This window comes from Pleuronectes platessa, chromosome 10, assembly GCF_947347685.1.
Source record: "Pleuronectes platessa chromosome 10, fPlePla1.1, whole genome shotgun sequence".
Classification (NCBI taxonomy): Eukaryota; Metazoa; Chordata; class Actinopteri; order Pleuronectiformes; family Pleuronectidae; genus Pleuronectes; species Pleuronectes platessa.
This window is the reverse complement of record NC_070635.1, coordinates 25,697,998-25,720,367: the sequence shown is the minus strand read 5'-3', so window position 1 is coordinate 25,720,367 and position 22,370 is coordinate 25,697,998. Positions and strand designations below refer to the sequence as shown.

At 42.6% G+C, this 22,370-nt stretch overlaps 1 protein-coding gene across 6 annotated transcripts in view; it reads right to left on the bottom strand.

Annotated features, from left to right (window-relative positions):
* oxr1a (oxidation resistance 1a) overlaps nucleotides 1–22,370 on the bottom strand; it is a 166,217-nt gene that overhangs the window by 75,744 nt on the left and 68,103 nt on the right. Inside the window, exon 1 of one of the 6 annotated variants that reach the window (XM_053433178.1) lies at nucleotides 5,497–5,838. The exons of 4 other annotated variants lie outside the window; for them this stretch is intronic. In XM_053433178.1, the coding sequence (XP_053289153.1) occupies nucleotides 5,497–5,653 (157 nt within the window). In that variant the 5' untranslated portion in view covers nucleotides 5,654–5,838. Of the gene's footprint in view, nucleotides 1–5,496; nucleotides 5,839–22,370 lie in introns of those variants that run through there. One more of the 6 variants, XM_053433183.1, reaches the window with a different exon arrangement.

Genomic DNA, 22,370 nt, shown 5'->3' with positions numbered 1-22,370 from the left:
AAATGTTGGTGGTTGAATAAGTCACAATAATTTTGCATCAGGCCGTCATGAAGTACCAGGAGTGTGTGTGTGTGTGTGTGTGTGTGTGTGTGTGTGTGTGTGTGTGTGTGTGTGTGTGTGTGTGTGTGTGTGTGTGTGTGTGTGCTCCCAGATAGCGCACCGGTCCGGCGGCTCCACCCCCCGCCCCCGCTCACTCGCTCAAAGAGACACAGTGAGATCACAGCTCGTTCACGTGAAGCAGCCGCTCAGTGACTGACTTCTTCTAAACTATGGAAACAGTGAAAACACAGAGTTTCTCTGGTCTCAGCTGCTCAGAGATCAGCGCAGCAGATTCTTGATCAGAGCAGAAGCTGCAGTTGGTTTCTACCGAGCTTCAGTTTCTGTGTTCGCCTCCAGTCTGACCTGCTCTCGCTCTTTGTTTTAATATTTCGCCAACTCAAATATATTTTTAAGCTATTAGGCTGCAGCTATATGTTTTTTATTTATTTCAAAAATAGGGTACTTCTTATTTCATACATTTTCCACAAATAGGGGGAAGACTCAAATAGCCCTACAAAGTTCTGTGTTTAATTTATTTCAAAGAAGGCCGACACTTGCCTGTGTATTTTGTTTGTTTGCTATTTTGTCTCTTGTCTGTATGAGTAGCTGGCTGAAAGCAAAGAAGTAGTAGGCTTACCTTGTATTGGTAACCTAACTGTTACGGTTCTTTGAGTCCTTGTTTACCTGAAATGTGCACTTTATAATTTTATTTTGTTCCGCCCTGTTCGGCAATGTTGTTTTAAAATAAAGTAAAACATTTGCATAAAGCAAGCCAATTCACTTTTCCATGTTGATAAGAGCATTCAAATGAAAAAAATAAATGAAGGAAAAAAATAAATGAAGGGACATTTAGAATAGAAACAAATTTGCGATTAATTGTGATTCATTTTGAGTTAACTATGACATAAATGCGATTAAATATTTTAATCGTTTGACAGCACTAGTTTTTACATATATGAAGATTTTTTTTAAATATTTATTCATCCATCGTTAGAATTTACAAGATATGACATAAAATCTATTTTTTCTCATGCGATATATTTACCCTTATAAATGCACACCTTTACCTGGAATTTACCTCTTTTTAACTCTATTAAATGATATAATAATCATCTGTTTGGCTGATTTTGCTATAAACCATACAAACCATGCAACCACTGATACACTATCATTTAGAATTCCCAATTCAAAGAAAGTTGGAAATCAGTGTCTGAGAGCATCTGCAAATCTTCAAATGTTATATATTGCTCCATCCTTAGAAGCTGCACAGAGCTGTGCGAACTGTGCATATTTTTAATTCAATCTAGATTAGAGATTTAAGGACTGATTGATATCAAACTGCACTCTTTCAGAAAATAGTTGGTGTTAAACCAATAACACTCTTGGCCTTCCTCATTTGCCATCAAGTTCTCCCCCATCAACCATTTCATCAATACATTGTAAAACTTCAGAGAATTGCATTAAGCCCCACTTTAGAAATCTGGAGCAGAATGGAAAACTTGTGTTATGCATAGCATTTGCAGAGATTTCCGAGATAAAGCTAAAAATGCATTGGCCCATCTCGTGTGAAAACAAAACAACCATCAGTCAGGATGTAATGTCTCTAGTTTCTTCACATACTTTTATAATCAAATCAGAAGAAAGAAAGTACATTACAAGAATAACCAAGACTTTTCCTGTTATACCAGGGTCATTTTACGGACTCTATGAAGGCAGAGTCACATGCTGCCAATTTCAACTGGGACAGGATCCTCTTCTTACTTTGCTGTGACATGTGCTTTCAATGCCTGCAGGTGTGACATTTCTGTGTTTACTGTAGATACATTATGACCAGGTACTGTGTGTCTCTTATCACTGTCATTTACTCTATATTAGTATGCCTATACTGCGGAAGTTTGCAGTCAGTGTTTACATTGCTATTCATCTCAGTCAGTGCCGTGTCTGACAGATAAACCAATATCTGAAATTGATGTGTGATGGGAACAAGTGCAAAGACAGAGCAGAAGGGAAACAGCCATCACAAATCAATTCTGCACATTTGATCATGTCGCATGTGAAAGCTAAATTGCATGTCTCCTCTTATATCTTTTCTTAAATGTTTCCCAGTCCTAACAGAACAACAACAACAACCTCTCTGTTGCACTGACCACCCTTATGAACTCAACTTGGACACACATTCCCAGTGAATGTACAGAAGCTAAGGGTCGTCGCACTGTGAAATCAAAAAGGCAGATGGAAATAATTTCTAGTTAACAACATTTCACAGTTCACAGTCTTGGTTCAGTAGATGGAGTCGAGTCAGGCTTCATCACATGACCTAAATGTGGACCTTCCATCATGTGATAAGTGTTGGTCATATGCAGATGGAGATTTTAATCCCTGCCTCAGATTAAAGAAAATTCTCTCTGCCACATATGAAAGACCTCTTTGATTTTCTATGTTAAAAACATTTCTAATAATATCCAGACTTTTACTTAGGAATACTGGCCACAGAGATGCTTCTGCCCCAGTTAATATGACTTCGCAACAGGCTGTCCCATTCAGACACAGGTGGTTGCCTGAAAAGTTGGTTGCTCTAGGGGTTAGGGTGGATATGCCAAGCGGTCCCATGATCAGCGGTCCCTGTGTCTAAAGAGCACTGCCCACCCTTGTATTGTTGACCACCTCACCTCTAGTATCATCTTCCCTCTTCCACTACCTGACTCCACATCTAGTTAGTCTCATTCATCTTCCCCTGAGTGGGGCAGTAGCCTGCTGACACATGCCGCCCCCGCGGTCCACTCTGCTGCTGCTGGGAGAGATAGGCAAAGGGACTGCTAATGAACCCCACTGCCATTTGTGGCATTCCAAGAGCAGCCGAGTATGAATCTGAATAATCTTTGTCATAATTAGATCGAACAATTAACCTGCACGCCACCGAGCTCTGGAGCCTGATGACTCTGCATGAGCTGTGAACCCCCTGTACATTGAACCAGAGCAGGGGTGAGACTGTACCCTCACACTTTCAGCGTGTTTTCAGAACAACCAATTAATGCTAACTACCAGCACATCACTCTTTGTGACATGTATCAGTGGATGGTGTGGCCTGAGAGCCCAGATCCCGTCTCTGCTTTTTCATTTCAACAGCACTAGATATCTCTGCATTTGATTCAAAGTCAGAGACGGCACTGATGGGCCTCATAATAAATTATGTGTGAGAAGCAAAGCGGAATGAGGAAGAAAAAAATCGAATTTTCATTAACATGGTGATACTTCCCGATGTGAAAAGCCTTGAGGACATACTTGTTCACTCACTGGCTGGATGGTTTCAAACATGCTTTGCCTGCTGATCTGAAATATTTGAAATGCCTCTGTTGTCCCAAGCAGTTGTGTCCTCAAAACAAACTGGACAGGCAGCGAACAGCCACTTAGGAAGACTTATATGATTCACAACTAAGCGACACAATCTGTTAGGGCTGAACGATTAATTGCATTTGCGATAAAATCGCGATATGATAAAACGCGATTTTCTAATCGCAACGTGCGCGATTAAAACGTGCGAAAGAGAGTAGGGCTCTGGGATGCTCTCCTCACCCGCAGCAAGAATGCCGCGGGACCAGAAAACTCCTCCGATCCAGAAGATAGCGAAGCAAGCCTGCATCACCTACAGGGTCCTAAAGTCTTCGGCCGACGTGTCGGACACACAGAGCGAGCTCATCTCGCCGGTGGCCACGGTGCGGGCGGCGGACCTGAAAATCGCTCCCCGGAAAAGCAAGCCGAGCTCCGGGGCGGCGCGGCTCCAGAGCCCCCCGGTCACCTACATGCACATCTGCGAGACGGAGGTGTTCAGCATGGGGGTGTTCCTGCTGAGGCCCGGCGCCTCTATACTGCTGCACGACCACCCGGACATGAACGGGAATCTACGGAGCTGCTGATCCGCAAGCTGCCCTTCCAGCGCATCCAGCTGGCCTGCCGCATCCGCGGACACAGAGCTTAAACTGCTGCTGCTCCACTTACTATAACAACGCCGCATTCATACACTTATAAAATGCAATTTAATGTGGAAGTAATCCAAGAATATGTTACTCAGATTAGTTAATCTAACGGAATACGTTACAGATTACATTTTAGGCATGTATTCTATATTCTGTAACGGAATACGTTTTGAAAGTATCCTTCCCAACACTGGCAATGTTACTGACTTGGGAGCAGTCAGACACCTATAATTTAAAAAATGTTTTTCTCAAGATGGTAAATTTTGCACACAGGTTTTAAAAAGTGCATGGCTTGTGTTTATACTTACAATGACCTTGATTAAATTACTTAAATGCACACCGATTTGTTGTTCTTGTTTCTGTAATGAGAAGTTAAATAAAAATGTGGGAAAGAATATTGTACAGTAAGAGTAACTTATATTGTGTTGGTCATATTTAAATCATTCATTACGGGGTTTTTTTTGGGGGGGGAAGAGGATAAAATAAAAATAAATCGCATATTAAATCGCAATCGCAATATTTTGGGAAAAAATCGCAATTAGATTATTTTCCCAAATCGTTCAGCCCTACAATCTGTTCAAAAATAGGTAATCAGTCCAGGTCAGGAAGTCTGCTGAAATATGTCTGCAACAACTAGTGTTGCATATGCAACTAGCCTTCCCTGTTCAGCCTGGGCATGTATTCCACACATTAATCCTAACTTTAGTGTAATGTATTTGAGTCTGGTGAAAAAAGGGGTCTGGTGATGGGCAAAAAACTTTGGATCTGTTAGGAAGATACTTTTAGTCTGTTATTTTTGGGCTGGGCAAATATATATATATATATATATCTCACTATAATGATTTATGCATTGTGCAAACAGTGAGGAGGTATAACCCATCACTGATATTCCTCAGATTTGTTAAACGTTTTGCCTTCTTGGCCACAACCTTCACTCAGCATCTTTACACTTAAAGAAACAAGAATGTTAACTAGACATGATTTTGCTGTTATTTACTTGCAGAAGCCTGCAGCTATTTCACATGACACAGTCTGTACCCATAAGAGTTTGTTGACAACAGCAGACAAGTGCTTCACTGTCACATGCAAGATGAAAGATGAGGAGGGTTTGTTGGAAATGGTGACGGGTCAAGCTCAACTTTTCAGGTCACTCGGTACAAACGCATCTAACGTGGCGTACTTCAGTGACAGGGTACTGCGGAAATAACAACTAAATCTGAACCCAGGTTTAGAGTTTAAATTATATTGGTACAAGAACCGAGCCGAAATAAAGAGTTAAAGTCCCTCTTTTTTTCGAACTGTGAAACATTGAACTAACAGGTAAGAAAAGCACACAAGACACTCGTTAACTTTAAATTGAACAGTTTCTGAGGATGGTTTGGCGCGGTAGGATAGAAGGCATTGGAATTTTGTTCTCCCCGGCTCGTTGACTCGTGGTGCCCGCTACCCATCAGCTGACGCAGAGGAATGGAGACAGTTTTACCTTCTTTGCAGTGGACGGAGACATTGTGCTGTCTCGCCCCAACATGTTGCTGCTGGATGTGGACCGTGTCCTGCTCTGGTCCGGGCCACAGTGTCTGAGAGATCGCGTCTCTGACAACTCTGGCTCCGCTGCCCGTGATAGAGAATAAATAGTCCATACTGCTGGGTTAACTACTACTAGTAACTACTACTACAACTGTCTCAAAGTTTGAGGAAGTGTGCAGACATGTCGCACTGTTGTGTCCCACACACCCACTGGGGAAGGATCCTCCAACACGCTGCACATACCGAAACAGGAACTATTTGATATACGTCAACAACTGCAAACTTTGTTTTCGCCCCTAGTGGAGTCGAGCTGTGGCGCGCGCGCACACGACTGCCCTACTGACTTACATTCACTGTCCTGACAAATTGTGTGTGTGTGTCAGCTTACAGCGTGTCTGCATTCTCTTTTAAAAGCTAAGTTCTTAGGCCAACTAAATTCCATTCGAATTAAAGACAGCTGCAGATTCGAACTGATGGGAGGGAGATTAATACAATTTATGATTCAGATCGTACATATATGTAACATTTTCACTTATATACAAATAAATAATTGCATAAAAATGTGATCCAGGTGATTCTCCACCATTTTCCAGTGGATATTTCAGAGCCACTTTATGGCACTCAGGAGAAAGACATCCATCTGACTCCCACCATAATAACATTTTAATAAATTGAGACTTTCACATTCGGTGCCAAAGCACACTTCTGCGCCCGTATGTGACTCGAGGGGGCACAGCCAGAACTCTAAGACCTGTGATATATAATCCGCTGTTTATCCAGGGAGGAATCTAAGGAGATGGCTTTTGCGGGGCGCAAAATGACTTTGGAGAAGTGCAAAACCCACAGACGAGCTGTAGTAGTTGGGCAACAGACTCAGGTGAACAATGAACTGTTAAGACAATGATACATTATTCATTCCAGGGCCAGTGATTTAGTGAGAATGGAGTCAGGAGCTAAAATAAATCCTGTAATGTTTCAGGTGAATCAGAGAAGTGGTCGGAATGGAGGGACCTGTAATGGTTCCCTTATAGAGCGGCTTCGGCTGAGGGGTAGAGTGGTCGTCCTCCAACCTGAAGGTTGGCAGTTCGATCCCCAGTCTGACCCATCTTCATGCCGAAGGGTCCTTGGGCAAGATGCTGAACCCTGAATGGCCCCCCGTAGAACAACAAAGTGCTGCGAATAGATGCACTGTATGAATTTGTGTGTGAATGGGTGAACTGGTGGACTGGTTTTGGTTAGCTGAAATCGGACAGGAGCAGTATCTTGTCTGTGTGGTAGGTGGGCTGAGGAGGAACCAGCTGTTGTAATTGAGTCCAATGAACCAGTATGATCTGAGGCTGCATCAGGCCACCTTCAATACTGATTGTGCTCCATCTGCTGGTTACACAGGGAATTGCATGGTCCAGTGTCCCTCAGTGAATAGACAGCATTTAGGGTCACAGCAGAAATTCTAAGAATATAGATATTGCAACAATAAATTCATGACTACATAAAAAATTCTTAAAAATGCATATTTATTACATTTGTATAAATCAGGCATAGCTCATCCTACTTATCATTTGCTTTCCTCAACAAGAATCAAGCAATAGCTCATGGAGTCGTCGCCTAAAAGTCCACCTAGATTTTGGCCCCTGAAGGTATCGAGTTAAATGTGATATTAAACGGGAAAAAACAAACACGTGATAAAATGTAATGTTTATTAATTCTTGAGAAATTACTCTAATTATAATTATTAATTAATAATTAAGAGTTGTTCAGCTCAGATGGAGATTTGTAAAACAAAGTGTGCACATGACCTGCTGTATGTAAACCATTTTAAAAATCAATGCAAAAAGGTTCCGACAACTTGTAAAATATAGGTTATTGATTCTATAACTGCCATATCAAACTCTTCCTTGAACAACTCCAAAAGGGATTTTATTTGTTCCTCTGTGACCTTGCACAGGGCCCTGCTGGTTCACTTGGTTCTCAGACCGTGTATATCTAGACGGGTCTCAAGACTGGGGCAGCGCCACCCCGAAGAGCCTTGTGACTGTGTGATATACTGTGTTGCTGTACCAGCTGCCCAGAGCAGTCATCAAATCATCCATAACAGCCTCGGAGGGAGCCGGACTGGGTTCCTGCTGCATTTCAGCCTCATGGATTTAAAGATACACTCAGCAGTAGGGCAGACTAAACAATAAAGCTAAATGTAGTTTTAAAAGCCTTTTTCTCTCTGAGAACTCCTCCACTCTCTCATTAAGATTTAGTGTGACCAAAGACCGGGAATAATTCCCTCTGACTCATATCACGGAAAGTTTCTTTGTTCTCCTTAAGCTAGCATGTCTGATGTATTGTCTGTTTCTGTATTTTAGGTTATTAAATAGGCTAAATACAATTAGTTAACTGACATCCATTATGATGTAATGTTTATTTCGTATTTTTTGTAGTATCTATATTCTAAAGTCCTAACTTCACTTCTCTTTTTGATTTGCCAACGAGACCAGCTCAGCACAAGTTGGGGAACTGTTCTGTTTAATGCCTTAAAATGTCTTATTATACAAGCACCTGGATAAAACCCTCCTGGTGTAAGCAGCTGCCAGCAGAAGCCCTCAGAGGGTCTTGTGTGTGAGGCTGTCGTCATCATCTGGTAGAGGGGCACTGGGAAGTGAGTGCTAATCTCAACAGTTCACCCATTGAGAGCCAGGTAGGCTGCAGCCTAATCCTAAAGTGGGGGAGTAAATGCTTTCATTGCAGAGCCACAAACATGGATTCCGACAGGGAGCTGCAGTTTTTCTACCGTCAACCAACAGACGGACTTCACAAGCCAGGTTACATAAGCAGAGCTGAAGAAGTACGCTGGTGTGAACGCTACCATGTGTGTGTGTGTGTGTTTGCGTGTATTTGTGTGTGCACACATATTCACACCCTCACAATCTGCTCCTTTCTCCCAGAAATTTCCCTTTTGCAGTGGAAATCACTGTGACAAACATGCGGCGGAGAAATCATTCATGTGACACAAATGCACCTGCTGGCGAACACAAACAAGCCTTTCAGTGTGTGCTGATGGGGGGTTGGGGGTCACTGAGGTATGTGAGCCAAAAGAGATAGCTTTCTCTGAACCCGTTCTCACGTGGCATCACGGTGCACCTCTGGAGCCGCGGTGTACACGCAGAAAGTACAGCACATTCTGTCTTGTGTTTCACAAGCGTTACGCTCTATTATCCTGCAGCCGGTACAAGAGGTGTAAACAAGGCGTGACGACCAATGAGGACACTTAGCTGCTGAAGGAATCATGCAGAGGCATCCAGACAATGCAGCAATCAAAGTGTTGCACAGACCATGTCAGAATAACTCACCCTTTCTAAGCTTTTGCATTGGGAAGGTGCAGCTTCAGCTATCAGGAGCTGTAAGCTCTACAAAAGATGAACTCGGGCAGTGGTCCCAAATATTCACAAGATGGCAACGTGAATTTCCTGTTGTGTGTTGCCTATCAAGACAGTCACTAACCCTAACCCTTTCAAGTTGAATCACCAGATCATCTGGAGGAACAGGGATGTATAATTGCTCACCGCTGTGGTTACATAAGTCTGAGAGCTGTCACTCAGACCATGTTTACTTTTTTTTTTCTTTACTTCACATGCACATTGCTCATGTCTGAGCCTTCAGCATCGCCTACCTTGCAGCTTATGCGGGCTGCAGTGAAATTACTACAGCAACATTTATGGAGCTGCCAATGAGTCATTATCCAATATGTGATGTCAGCATTGATATTCAAATCTGTGATGAGTCTCTGGTCCATCACTGAGATTACTAACAGAGAGGAATAATATCATTTTAGAACACAGAGAGTAACTTGCAACCTTGGAGCTTAAGTAAATTACTTGTTAAAGGGACAGTTTTGGTAAATATGCTCTGTCACTAGAGGAGTAAGATGTAGGTCAGAGCTAAAGTCAAGAGGGGACCGGTGTAGTGGAGCATAAAGACTAGAACCGAGGGGAAAGAGCTAGCTTAGGAAATTAAACACAAATTAAATTCAGTCAGCCATCCATCCATCCATCAATCCATTCATTATCTATACTGCTTATCCTTTGAGCGTTGCAGGGGGAGCTGCAGCCAATCACACCTGGCATTGGGTGAGAGGCGGGGCATCCTGGACACATGACTGGGATTTTGAGCAGCTTCATCAACTGATGAAGGCCACTAGATTTAGTTGAAAGCACTGGATGCAAGATGTTATTTTAACCTTGTGCTGACATTTCTGTTGGTCAAGGTCCAAGGGCAACCTTCAGGCTCACACCTGAACATCTTTGTGACATGCAGAACACCACTGGGTCCTGACCTGTGGAACACCAGAGGGAATAAGGTTACCCGTTTCCGCGGCAACCTCACATCCTTTTCCCAAGAGGTGCTTCTTTTGCTACACGCCTGTTATTAGAATGTCGAGGGTCAAGGCATACTGCTGGAACCAGCATTTAGCTTATAAAAAGAACTATTCGCAACAGTGCTGAAACATAAACCACAATGGTACCCCGCCATTAGAAAAAACTGGACCCAAACAAAGAACATCATCACAGACACTGTCATAATTTTAGAAGATTATCCACCTGTCAGTCAATTGTGGTCTTTTCTGTATTTATGTTTTTTTTTAACATATTCAGGAAATCTTGGCCAATAGTTTTTCCTCACTTTAACACAGAGCCCAAAATATCATCCAAAAAACTGGATCTTTTGTTGCTATGAATGTGTTATGTAAATAGATTATGTCAGAGTAGAAAAACCCCTCAGTCATCCAGCCTGGTGCCTCCAAAAGAGAGGGAAAAGGAGGAGGTGAGGTGTTGTTGAGCCATCGAGTCTGACACTGACCTGCTGCTGCAACATTTCAACCTGCTGTTATTGCCTGGCTTTCTCTCTCAGGACAGTTCAGCAGGGTGGCTAGTGGTGATCGATGAGCGGTGGCGTCAGAGCAGGCTATCTTTCACCGCCACTTCCACTGCCCCCGCTCGCGGTCATCTATCCTCTGTGGGTGTCTGCACTGTCTGAGGCCGCCCCGAAAGACTGGGTGGCCCCGACGACTGATGGCAGCAGGCTTGGCAGGAAGAACACATCCGTCTGCAGAGCCGAGTGCTCATCCCCTTCAATCTTAGCCCCCTCCTCTTCTCTATCTTTGCATGCATTTCATTTTAACGCCTGGAGAGAGTGCCGTATGATGAGGAGACAGTTAATTTCAGCTGGAGTTAAAGAGAAAAAGAAGAAAAGCAGAAGGAACAGCACAACAGTGGCGAATGGAAGAGAAATAGAGGGTGAAGGAGGAAGGGAACAGGAAGGGACGTGCATCAGACACGCTCCACTGCTCGCTTCATACAGGGTAATTTATTAAAATAATAAAGCCCAGCCTTGTGCTGAAGGTTGAGCCCACAATAAACCTGACAGGGAGACAGAAAGCACGGCTGCAGGACTAAGAATTGTCAGGCAAATAAACAAAACAAATGCCCTGTTATGTCGGTGTCCACTTTATTATCTGCGCTGAACTCGTTGGAAGGAGTTAATTGCTTGCTTTTAAACTCAGACAGAGTCATATATGTCATCATTACTCTAAAAAGCCTCTCATGAATCACTCAGCTACAACACAAAGCACAAAGATGGCTCCACATGAGCCTCCCTCTTCGCCTCAACAAGCATCGGAATCAAACTGCGACCAAATAAAGCAATGTGCTATGGGAGGATATTAGAAGCAAATGGACATCTTAAGTACGACAAAGATGGTAAGTGGCTCTGCACTGTCTCTATCTGCTGTAAAACTGTCTTAACCCTGGACACTCCTCATCCGTCACCTGATAGTTCCACAAGTGTGCTAAATTGGATAATGAATCTGTCTCAATGGAGATGCAGTGGACGGATAATTTGTTGGTTGCATTACAAGCCAGGAACACATTTGTATGAGGTGTGAGAAGTTGGTGTGACGTGTGGGAGTCCATAGGAACAACACGAGTTGATGCTGACTCATGAAGGCGTAATTAACTGTGATGGGAGGGACTTATTAGTAAGATTCACTGTTCATTACATGTCAAATATGTTGTTAAATGTACTTTGCTTCTGGCACATGTGTATTTTGTCTTTTAATTTCAGTCGTTTCTTAATCGACAAACTGTACTGTGAGACCAAAACACAAATCAATCTCCTATATTTAAGAGTGAGAAGCTTACAGAGAAACAATATAACCGTCTTTTGGTGGAGTCACTGATTCCGGAGTCCTGTCTTCCAGATTTATATGTCACACAAAGAAACATGACAAAGGGTCCTATGCAGGTTCCTGTGTTCCCCGGCTCTATATATATGTGCTCTCCCTTGGTACCGTGTTTCCGGTTCAATATGGCACATCATTGTAGGACTCTAAAAAAGTGTTCACCAGTAAATTCTTCCCTTCATTTGACATAAGCTATAGTGTGAACCGGTAAAAGGGGTTTTTGTGTTCCCCAGCACAACCATTTGGTTTACGATATAATGCATTAAAGCCACGTTTCCACTGGTCAAAAAACCATCTTACAGCTGTTAACATCTGGCTTTTCTGCAATGGGAAGGGATATAAAATCGACACTTCTAGGTCACATGACTCTGCAGCCGACACAGGTTTTGATTGGCTACACTCAGGTAAACAAGGGAATAGGGCAGACAGCAATGTAAGATAGTACATTAGTTATCTGTGTGTGTGTGACGTTGAACATGGCATACCGGAAGAAAAAAACAGAACGACAAAATCCTTTACTGGTTATGGGAAAGAAGTCAATCGTTGAGGTTTTTTTGGGTATTTTAATTGGTTTAACCACGTTAAAGGCAGGTAGATAAAGCTAGCATTTGAATTGGATTTTTCAACTTCAAGTTTACCCAAGTATGTGTTTTTAGAACTAACCTGCGGTGTCTGTTAACAGCTGACCTTTCCTACACCAAGATCTCAACAAGGTGCCCTAAACATCTCCTGGTCCTTTACACACAAAGCACCCACGCTTGAGCTGCTGCTGCTGCTCTGCCAACATGCTGCTCACACGACGCCATGTATGTAGACAGTGTTGACTACCATTTCTGGAGGTTGTGTTACTATTATTACAATATAAGGCACGTATGAAAATCGTTCAGTGTCACATCAGAAAACATTAGCAAAGTGAATAGATTAGTAATGCAAATACAGTATGTGGATGTACTGTGAAGATGTGGAGGTTTATTATTATTTATTCCTATATTCCTATATGTTCGGCAGTCAGGGCATTATGTGAATATGTACATGCTTGGATGGTCATGGCGACATGCGTCAATCAAACCAATGTGGCAGCTTAATGCCCACAGCCTGCACTCTGTCATGTCTGAACAGGAGACTGATACCACAACTGAGGCTTCACACAAAACACCATCTGAACACGGAGGACACACAGCATCCATTATATACTGTATTGTGATTTTTTTCCTGTCATTTTATTAAACAATGTTTTGCATCTCTCTACAAAAACACAGCATAATAATTAATTGTAGAGTGCCCCAGAATTAGAGGAATAAACAGATATTCAGATGAGGCAAGAGCTTTAATAAAACAGGCTTTTTAGAACATGCATTCTTAAAAAGTTTGTCCACAAATGCATCTGTGTTTTCCACAGCTGCCTCACCTCCAGTAATAATCTGTGCAGCCAGGGTAGGACAAAAGGAGGAGGCATTCAGATCCTGTGTATATAACTTCTGCTGCCATGCTTCTTTGCGATAGTTTTCCAGAGCCCTGCCATCCAGTGAATGTCCAGAGCAATGACCCGTGTGGAGAAGACATCATACTGCTCTGGCCGGCTAAATCCTGTCCTCCAGCTTTTCTTCCTCTTGGATAAACCAGTGCATAGCAAATGTGGCCCTGAAGCATGTGCAACACAAAGCCCTCCACGTTTTAATAAGAAGAGCTCGAGGAGGACGCAGAGGGAGGGGAGCGGGGCTCAAGGTGGACGGGGATGAGTTTGAATCTGTGTGAAGCTCAACTCCGCTGACCTGAATGTTGGCCTGGATCCAGGATTCTCATATACCGTCACTGTGCCCACTGATGAAATGATACCCACAAGGACAAGGATGCTACAACAGTTAAACCCAAACGAGATTCCAACCAGTTTCGTATTGAAAATGTGTATAAACATTTGTAAATCAAGAACGAAATAATATATTCTATTTCTCTCTACGATAGTTAGTAATGATCAAATTAAACATCATCTTGGGCATCTTGTTGTCTACCACCGTAGTCAGCACTTATCCCGGTGAAGAACAAATTGGGTTACCTGTGACGGCTTCAAAGAATGTGAGGCACCAGCAGCGTTTGCATTGGCAGCAACTTCACACAATGCTGATACAATATTAAGACAGTAAACAATAAACAGCGATGCAGCAATTAACAGACAAATAAAAATAAGAACACAGGATTCCACGCATACATTGTTCTCTAAAAATCTGTTATGTGTAGATCAGCAGTCTCATGTTGGCAATGACTCATTGAGAATAAAACTACTACTAGATAATTACTGAATGTAAATACATTAAATGGCTTTTGCACAAAAAATGTAACCCATGACAGTTTGAGTTAACGGTAATATTTTGGGGTTTAACTAATCAAACAATGAAGTGAATATAAAATCTTATGGTTTATAAATAACAATCAGTGTGAACATACTACAGAGCTTTAAACAGCATTTTATGGTCATTCTGAGAGAATAGGCTTGGCTCTCTGGACCTTTACATTTCAACATATATCTTATATTCCTCATCAGAATGAGCAAAGGCATTAAAAAACAATTGAATGCAAAGGATAAAGCTAGAATGTAGATCTTTAGTTAAGATTGTATTTATTTGAAGGCAAACTACTGTCTGCAAGGTAAAAACGAACTCCCATTTCCAGACTGAAAAACAGTTTGATGCTGCAGCTGCTTCAAAGCTGACACACAAGCTGCTTTCAGACATGCACTGGCTTCCAGATAATCTCCTGATGTTACCCAGAGGGGCTGTATGTGAGAACACAAATGTCCTTGTCAGTTGCTGTGGACAGTCACCGGGTAGACGCATTGATCACGTTTCTATGCGACGGACACGATACCGAAAGAAACAAAAGGAATGCCATCTTCATATGAGATGGGCAAACTCAAACTCTTCTTCTGAGTTCATGCGTGAAAACGCTTTAAGTTGTGTTGTTGGGAATCAATCAATCAAACCCACTGATGGCAGATGAATAAACAGGTTGGGTTAGATTGATTTTATCCTAAATATTATTAAAACAACATGTGAGGACTGCGTTTCAAATCTATATGACTGCAAATGATTGGTTTCCACTGTCACTTCAGTAAATACCGCCCATAACTATGTAATAGTTTATCTGCTCCTTAGCGAAATTGTCTCATTTACTGAGTTCTGAGCAGAAATGCTGATTTGCAATAGCTGAGTTAACATAAACATTTATGTTGTGTTAGCTCAGCATCAGCACATGCACATTACAAACAAGCGAAATAGAGCTGTTTTTAAATAACAGCAGCCCATGAGTAAAAGGGAAACAAATATCAACAGTTATATGAAGTGGCAGATCTTATTTTCCCTCCGCTGTAAAATGAGTCAATAGCAGGGGCCGGTTCCGGCGTTCGACAGTAGAAAACTGCTTACTCTTCATTTGAGCTGTATGTAATCAATCGCAGCCAGAGGATGGCTGGAGCCCTTTCCAAACTAAGCGGGGAAACTGTGGGATTACTCGCTCTGTGGCATTTATAAATTGTATCCAACGAGAAAAGGGCCACCAAGAGACTCCCGGTCAACATAATTACACTGGCAGGCCAATAAATCCGACCAACAGATCTCTTACAATGTAGTAAATTTGGTGGTGAGCCCAACTTTGCTTTCTTGCACTACATAAGCAAACATTAACGTTTCTGTTGCTGTCTACAATAGAAAAGTGGCCTCAGAAGTTACCGATGCCTCTGTGGTCTTCCCTTCCGGCCAAGCTGTGAGTCAGGGTAGAAATTTAGACCCACACACGGTTGACTCATACTCGTGAAAAATCTGTATACAGTACCCTTGAAACAGGTGAACATAAAGCGCTCTGGAACTCCATCTAATGCTATTCGCTTTTGAAAAAACGAAGGACATAGGAGCTGCTTAAAAGCGCAGAATTGATTTAAGGGCCATGATGCATGCTCTCTGGGGATATTTAGAAATGACAAATGTCCGACAAAACACATCATTTGTGATGGAGACTCTCGACATTGAGACAGATCAAGGATAAGTGATTCTCCTATCAGAGGTGTGTGTGCATCTTGCATGCAACAGTCTGTGTACAGCAAACACCTTGACCTCTGCTGTAATTTCTTGATGGTGACCTTGCTATATATAGCTCACAAGACAGTAAATACCTGTAGCAGGAGGTTTTATTGAGTAATACAGTATAAAACCTCAATCTCTGAAGATGTGGAGCATCTTTGGTCTAAGTGGATGTTCACCTAAATTCAGCCAGCAATCCTTCACTAAATGCAACTGAGATTGATGAAACCAGACAGAGCTGTGTGCTCTTGCATTCTCTCTGGGGGTACACATAAAGCCAAGGCTGGAGTAGCTAGTTGCTTTCATGCTTTGTAATACGACCAGAATAAAAAGCCAAAATCTGGAAAAAAAAAGAGACCTGTAACCAAGTTAGTGTCAAATCTGCTCCCTTGCTATCTGGGGATGACTGAGGAATACTATTAACCTTTGTCGAAATCATTCCTGAGCCCACACTGGTGGCCGAGAAGTGCGAGTCTGTAAGTGTGTAAATGAGGGAAATGTCTAAATACAGACAACAAGGACACTCCTATCCATGAGAAGCACAACAAAATACAACTTCCATTGGACGCAAAGCCTCACAAACGCCGCAGGCAGATTCAAAAGGAGAAGCTCAACAAAAAGAAATCTTGAGAAATCCAGACGAGTCAGATATCCCAATTAAGGTTTGCAAGCACGGTGTGATGTGGCCGCCTCTGTTCAGCGTGAACACAGCCCTGTGGCACGCTTGTTGTCAGGCCTTTCTTATCAACGTACAGTGTAGATTGTGGTACCCTGTGAGCAGCACCACTTTCACAGGATTAACTGTGGAGGTTATTATAATATCACCCAAATCTGCTCTCACCCCAAGTGTGCTCAGAGGACACCAAGTCTGTGTGGGGCCAACGCTACGTGCTTGTATTATTATGAATACATGTAAACCATGTCATGTACGTTATATAAAGCAAATTCATATAACACTGAGCATCTTCCTTCTGAACCATTTTCATTTAGACCACAAGCTTTATGCTATTCAGCTTTTAAACATTATGATTGGGGATTATAGATTTAGACTTTCCTACAAAAGCTTGATCTTTATTCCCATACAATCCTTTCAACTGTCACCTTTGCCATGTTGCTGTTCACTCAATGGTTGCCATGATAGGGAAAAACTGATCTCTCAAGTGAATATGTAGTGTCAAACAGTGATGGAGACACGGGGAGGGAAAGGCTGGAGACAGAAAAAGACAGGAAGAAGGAGAGACAGAGAAGGCTGCGTGGGAGGACGTGAAAGTGCAAGCTGGTGAGAGAAAGACCCTGCATTGGATTTGTGCTGGTGCTAAGCTGCCTTCTGGTGCTACGTGACCAGCCTATACCGCCAAGGCGAGGAGGCTCGGGCTTATCTCAACGCACACAAGCAGCTCTGCTGGCAAAGGCACCATGGCATGGCTGCGGGTGCTGCTGTCAGAGCGTGACGGATTGCTCTTAATCTCTCCATCTCTTCTCTCACTATTCACTCCATCCCTCCCTCCTCTGCGCTCATTCACTAGGGAAGAGCATATGCAGGTTTGATACTGATGCACAACATGGGGGCGATTCATGGTTAGGGTGGATTTCGAAACAGAGGAGTGGCATCGCACAGTGCCTGTAATAAACGCAGAGGGAGTGGATGAGGTATGACCATAACAAAACAGATAAAGTCATTGACAAATACAATGTTTGCTAGGCTTATCTCTCTCTGCGAAGACCTGTTTGAATTATTTACTTTGAACTTACATTAAATCAACACTTGCAACTTCACACCAATCGAGAAGACACTATTCAAACCAATCTATAATGACATTTAACATCCTAGTTGATGTCATGGCCTATAACAGGTACTAAGTTGCTAGGCAGTCAATGAGCTAAAGTTTTGAATCTGTATTAATATATCAATTATATAGTTGTTACGTGTACTTCCACTCATATTTTGATATCCACTTTCTGAAATTTTTATCAATAAACTAATGGTTGATTGTCAAGTGAAAATTCTAATCATCCAGAGAATACTACCACCAACGTCAAACCCATCATTTTCATCTCTTTTGAAAACAGCCAGTCATGAAAACTGCCCCTCTTCCTTAGAGAAACACAGAGCTGTGGGACAGTGGCTGCTGTGTAATTGCCACCCCGGGCTAAGATCTAGATGTGTAAACACAACAGAGGTGCCACCTGAGACAATTACATCAAACAAAAGAAGAGAGAAACGCCGGTGTAGCGCCTGCAGCACTGGCTATAGCTGTCAGCTGCCATAGTGATTAGCTCCTCAAAGGATATCCTGCTGCTCAGCTGAATACCGGAAAACACAGTTTTCTAGAACAAGTGGTCCAGCTATGAGTCCACACCCAAACAAACATGTGAGTAGCAGAAGTAAAGGACCAACAGGATGGCTACTTTACACTCCCCGACCCTTCCAATAAATTGAGTAGCTGCTAATTAAATTCTGGCCACTGAGTCCCTATCTTGAAACTGCATTTCAAACAATGCTTGGTGGGAGCGCAGAGCAAGTTAGTGTATTGCTACCCCAGCACCGGTTTCTCCCCATCTTCGACCCTGCAGTGAAAATCCAATGAATAACTAACAGGGGAATAATCAGTCAGAAGAAGGTGGTGGAGTCTGCCGCTCTCAGGGCGTCAGGCTACGCCAACATGTGTGGTTCTGTCTTGCTTATAAGCATTATCTCTGTTAGGTGCTCTAGATACAATGCTGTGTTAGTTGAGTCAGGCCTCTGCTTTTGCCTGCAATCCAATACTTACTGAGGTCGCAAGACACGTCAGGGGTTGAATAATTTGACACAAACATACATACACTGCATTATTAAAGGGACATTCTTTTTTTATGGTATCTGATGTGACTTGAAACGGTTCTGACCTATTTGACTGCTTTGTCGCAGTAGAATTAAGCTGTTTTTCAGATATGACCTGCGTAGAATTGGCTACAGAGTTTATCAGCAGTTTGTCTTTCACACATGCATGAGGCAGCAGGAGGTTTCTGCACAGACGCGTTTACACAGCAACAAATCTTCAGCATTATTAACTCTGTTGAAGAGATCATGTGATTTTTTTGACATCGCACAGAAACCGGTGTCTGCTCTTATCACTACACACTCTCTTGACATCCTCGTCGGTGTTTTCATTGTGTATGACACCGCTTTTTAACCGAGAGACATTTGTTTTCTTTTTTCTTTTTCCCTTCTGTCACACCCGCGGTGAATCAAATTCTCCTGAATTTTTACTGACTATTTACTTGGAGGCGAGGCAAAGAAAGTCCACAGAAACTGTGGAGGCTCCTCCAGAGAAAATCCGCAGCATCTGTAGAGTTCAGTGCATGTCTGAAAGCAACTTAGGTCACTGGATACAAATTATTGCCATCAATATTGTATAGGGTTTAGGATTTGGTGTCCTAAAAATAACCAAATTTAAAAGCCTGTAAATATAAAATAGCTTGGTCGAATACTACAGAGGTTTTGTTTTCAAAACTCAAACCTTAATGAAAGTCTTTGGTGTTACACTTAAATCAATCAAAGCAAGAACTGGTCACTCGTGTGTGTATTTATCATTTGATCAAATTCTTCTCCTCAGGACTGCAGCCTAGGTTGGTGCCACATTTTGCAGCAATCCGCTCCTGCTGTCCGTCTGTCCTTGAGACATTACCCTTCTGCCTGTGCCCCCCGGTCAGACTCATAGGAAATAGATTAGAGCAGGAGTCTTCAACGTTTTTCAGGCCAAGGTCCCCCAAACTGATGGCGAGATGGAGCAGGGACCCCCTACTATATAAATTGCATAAAATAGTGTTTATATTATTCTGGGCCTAGTGCCATGTATAAACATAGCTACCCTGTTATTGTGCATTCAATACTACCCTTGTGGGTAGTAGCATGCTAACATTAGAAAGGTGGTTCAGACACTTTGCAAATCCTCTCAGACTTATTTTTCAGTTACAGTAATGTTTTTTTTTTTTTTTTTTTTTTTTTTTTAACATTGTACAGCATCTATTTCTCAGTAAATTAAAAAAAAAAAACTAAGCAAAAAAAGGTCAAACAAACAACTTTTAGGTACAAATACGACCATCTACGGAGTTTGGTCCGCCATCTTTTATTTTTGAGCTTCGCGCGCTTTAGACGTGAGCATAAACGCGATCTGATTGGCTAGTGCCTGTGCTGTCATATTTGCATGAAAGGTGCTGTGAACCGGTGCCCAGCTGGAGAGAGCTCCTGTGTGTAGCTGAATGTGTGCATTGCTGACTGAAAGATAACGTCTTCTGCCTAAATTTATCCGTTTGCTACAATATGTTGGATATATGTCAATGTGTATCTAAAGACAATATATACAATTCCGGTTCTGAAGACATGAATTTTGTGTGGAATTTTTTGTTTTGTTTTATCCTCCAAAAATTTTGCGACCCCCCTGTAGTACCCCCGCGGACCCCCTAGGGGTCGCAGACCCCCGGTTTAAGACCATTGGATTAGAGAATAACAAGGTGGAAAGAGTGAGACGAGGAAGGGGATGGGACCAGAGGAGAAATGAGGGAACAAAATGGCAGAGGAAGCAGTAAAAAGGGAAGGGGAGAGAAGCAGTGGAGGGATGTGAGGAGGGGGAAAAGGTGCAGCACCTATCCTCTATTAAGCCAGTATCTTCGATGACTTGCTGTTAAGGCTCTACCTGACACCCATACAATGTCATCCAGAGTAGGGTCCGTGGCATACCTTCAATTAACTGTACCGTGGGTATATATGTATAGGCTTAGAGAGAGTCAGCCTTCGAAAACAGACACAGAAGAGTAATTGTTTATCCACTCACAACACAATGAAACAGTTTCCGACACACTCATTGTAAACAGGAGCACTAAAAGTTCTCCTTAATGAATCGCCTGCTGTGTCCGTGAGACACTGTGCTCGTCTCTTGTTTGGCGATCTCTTAACTCGGAGCCTCCGGAGTGGAGGCTACAGGTTGGCTATAATGATGTAAAGGTCAGACATGGAGGTGGGACTCTGCGGCTGTCAGACAGCGATGCTGGGAGCCTGGGGAGGGTTTCAAGAGTCACACCCTCTCACGAGGCAACACTGCAGGCAATCTAGGAGATCACAGGCTTTACCTTTATTTTCCTGTCCCTTAAGTTCCTTTCATTTTTGTTCTTTCCTGCTATTCCCATGTTTGACTCTTCAGTCTTTTCCTCTACTTCGGGTCAATACCTTCCTTTTCAATGTTTCCTTACCATTAATGCAATTCCCATGACTTTGCGTCTCTATCTCCTCTTTCTCTTCTCTCCTTAGGGTCAATGTGTTCCATTCTCTTTATTTTTTCTTTCCTTTTTCCTACTTCCAATTTCCTTTCCCTATCATTTCCCATCCCTTCCCTTTGCTTTATATCCATCCTTCCTTCCTTCCCTTTGGCATTTCCTTGTTTGTTAAATTTCATTTAAAATATGATGTATTCTGCAGTGATCTAGAATGGATGTATTCACATGAGATGTGACAAATGAGTTCACTCTCACCTGCTGTGACAGCTCAAATGCAGCACTTTTCCTCTTCCATCTCCTCTCTTTCTATCACATTTCCTGCCATCTTTGCTTTGCTGACATAAGCTCAAACGAGGGCGACTCATCGCAGCATGTTAAGATTGGACTGCTCTTCATTTCGAGTTTAAAAGGCAGTTCGATGAGTATGAAAACGTCGCACACGTAATGGGAGAACACCATCAACAGATCACTCAGCGCCTCTCCTCAGAGGTGAGGAGTGTGGCTGGTGCTGTTTCTGGTAGGAGGCTCATCGGCCGGGGTTACTAAAATGTCGGCAGTGATAGTTCATTGTGTTTCTAATGACTCGTCTGTCTGATGCCTGGCAGACATCACAGCATGCCGCCTGCCATATTATTACTATCCATTAGTATAAATAAGCATGATCATCACCAGTAAGAGCAGCCTGGCCTGAGTATATAACTACACCGCAGGGCCCTGCTTACAGGGACCATATAGAGATATGAACTAGAGACACGGAACAGTCACCAATCACTGTCTCATTATGTGATGGAGCAACATGAATGACTGTCAGATGTAGCATTATGTATGTGGTATATAGTGAATTGAATGCGGTGGCCAACGATAACTAGAGAAAATGCTATGACTCATGCTTTAGTAGCTTGCTACATATAGAAGGTAAAAGCTAAATAGGGACAACCACATTTTATTTAATGGCATGTGACTATGACCTCTGACCCTGTTCTTTCCAAAAAAAGAGCCTTTCGTTGCCATTGAGGAAAAATGTGATGAGAGCCAGTCCACTTGTCGTGCAAAGCTTTTATCCCACAATTTCCTTCATTGATTATGCAGAATGAACTGATATGTATGACTGCAGATCGATCCGCTCTCTGGTCAATATCTGGCCTGAGGAGTAGAGTCGATACATGATGACTCTGTAGGAAGCTCATCAGAGTGTGACACCAGCAAACACACAGGAGGAATGATGGACGTTTAACCACTCCTGAATCATGACAGGCATGGCATGAGGCACCCCAACACAGG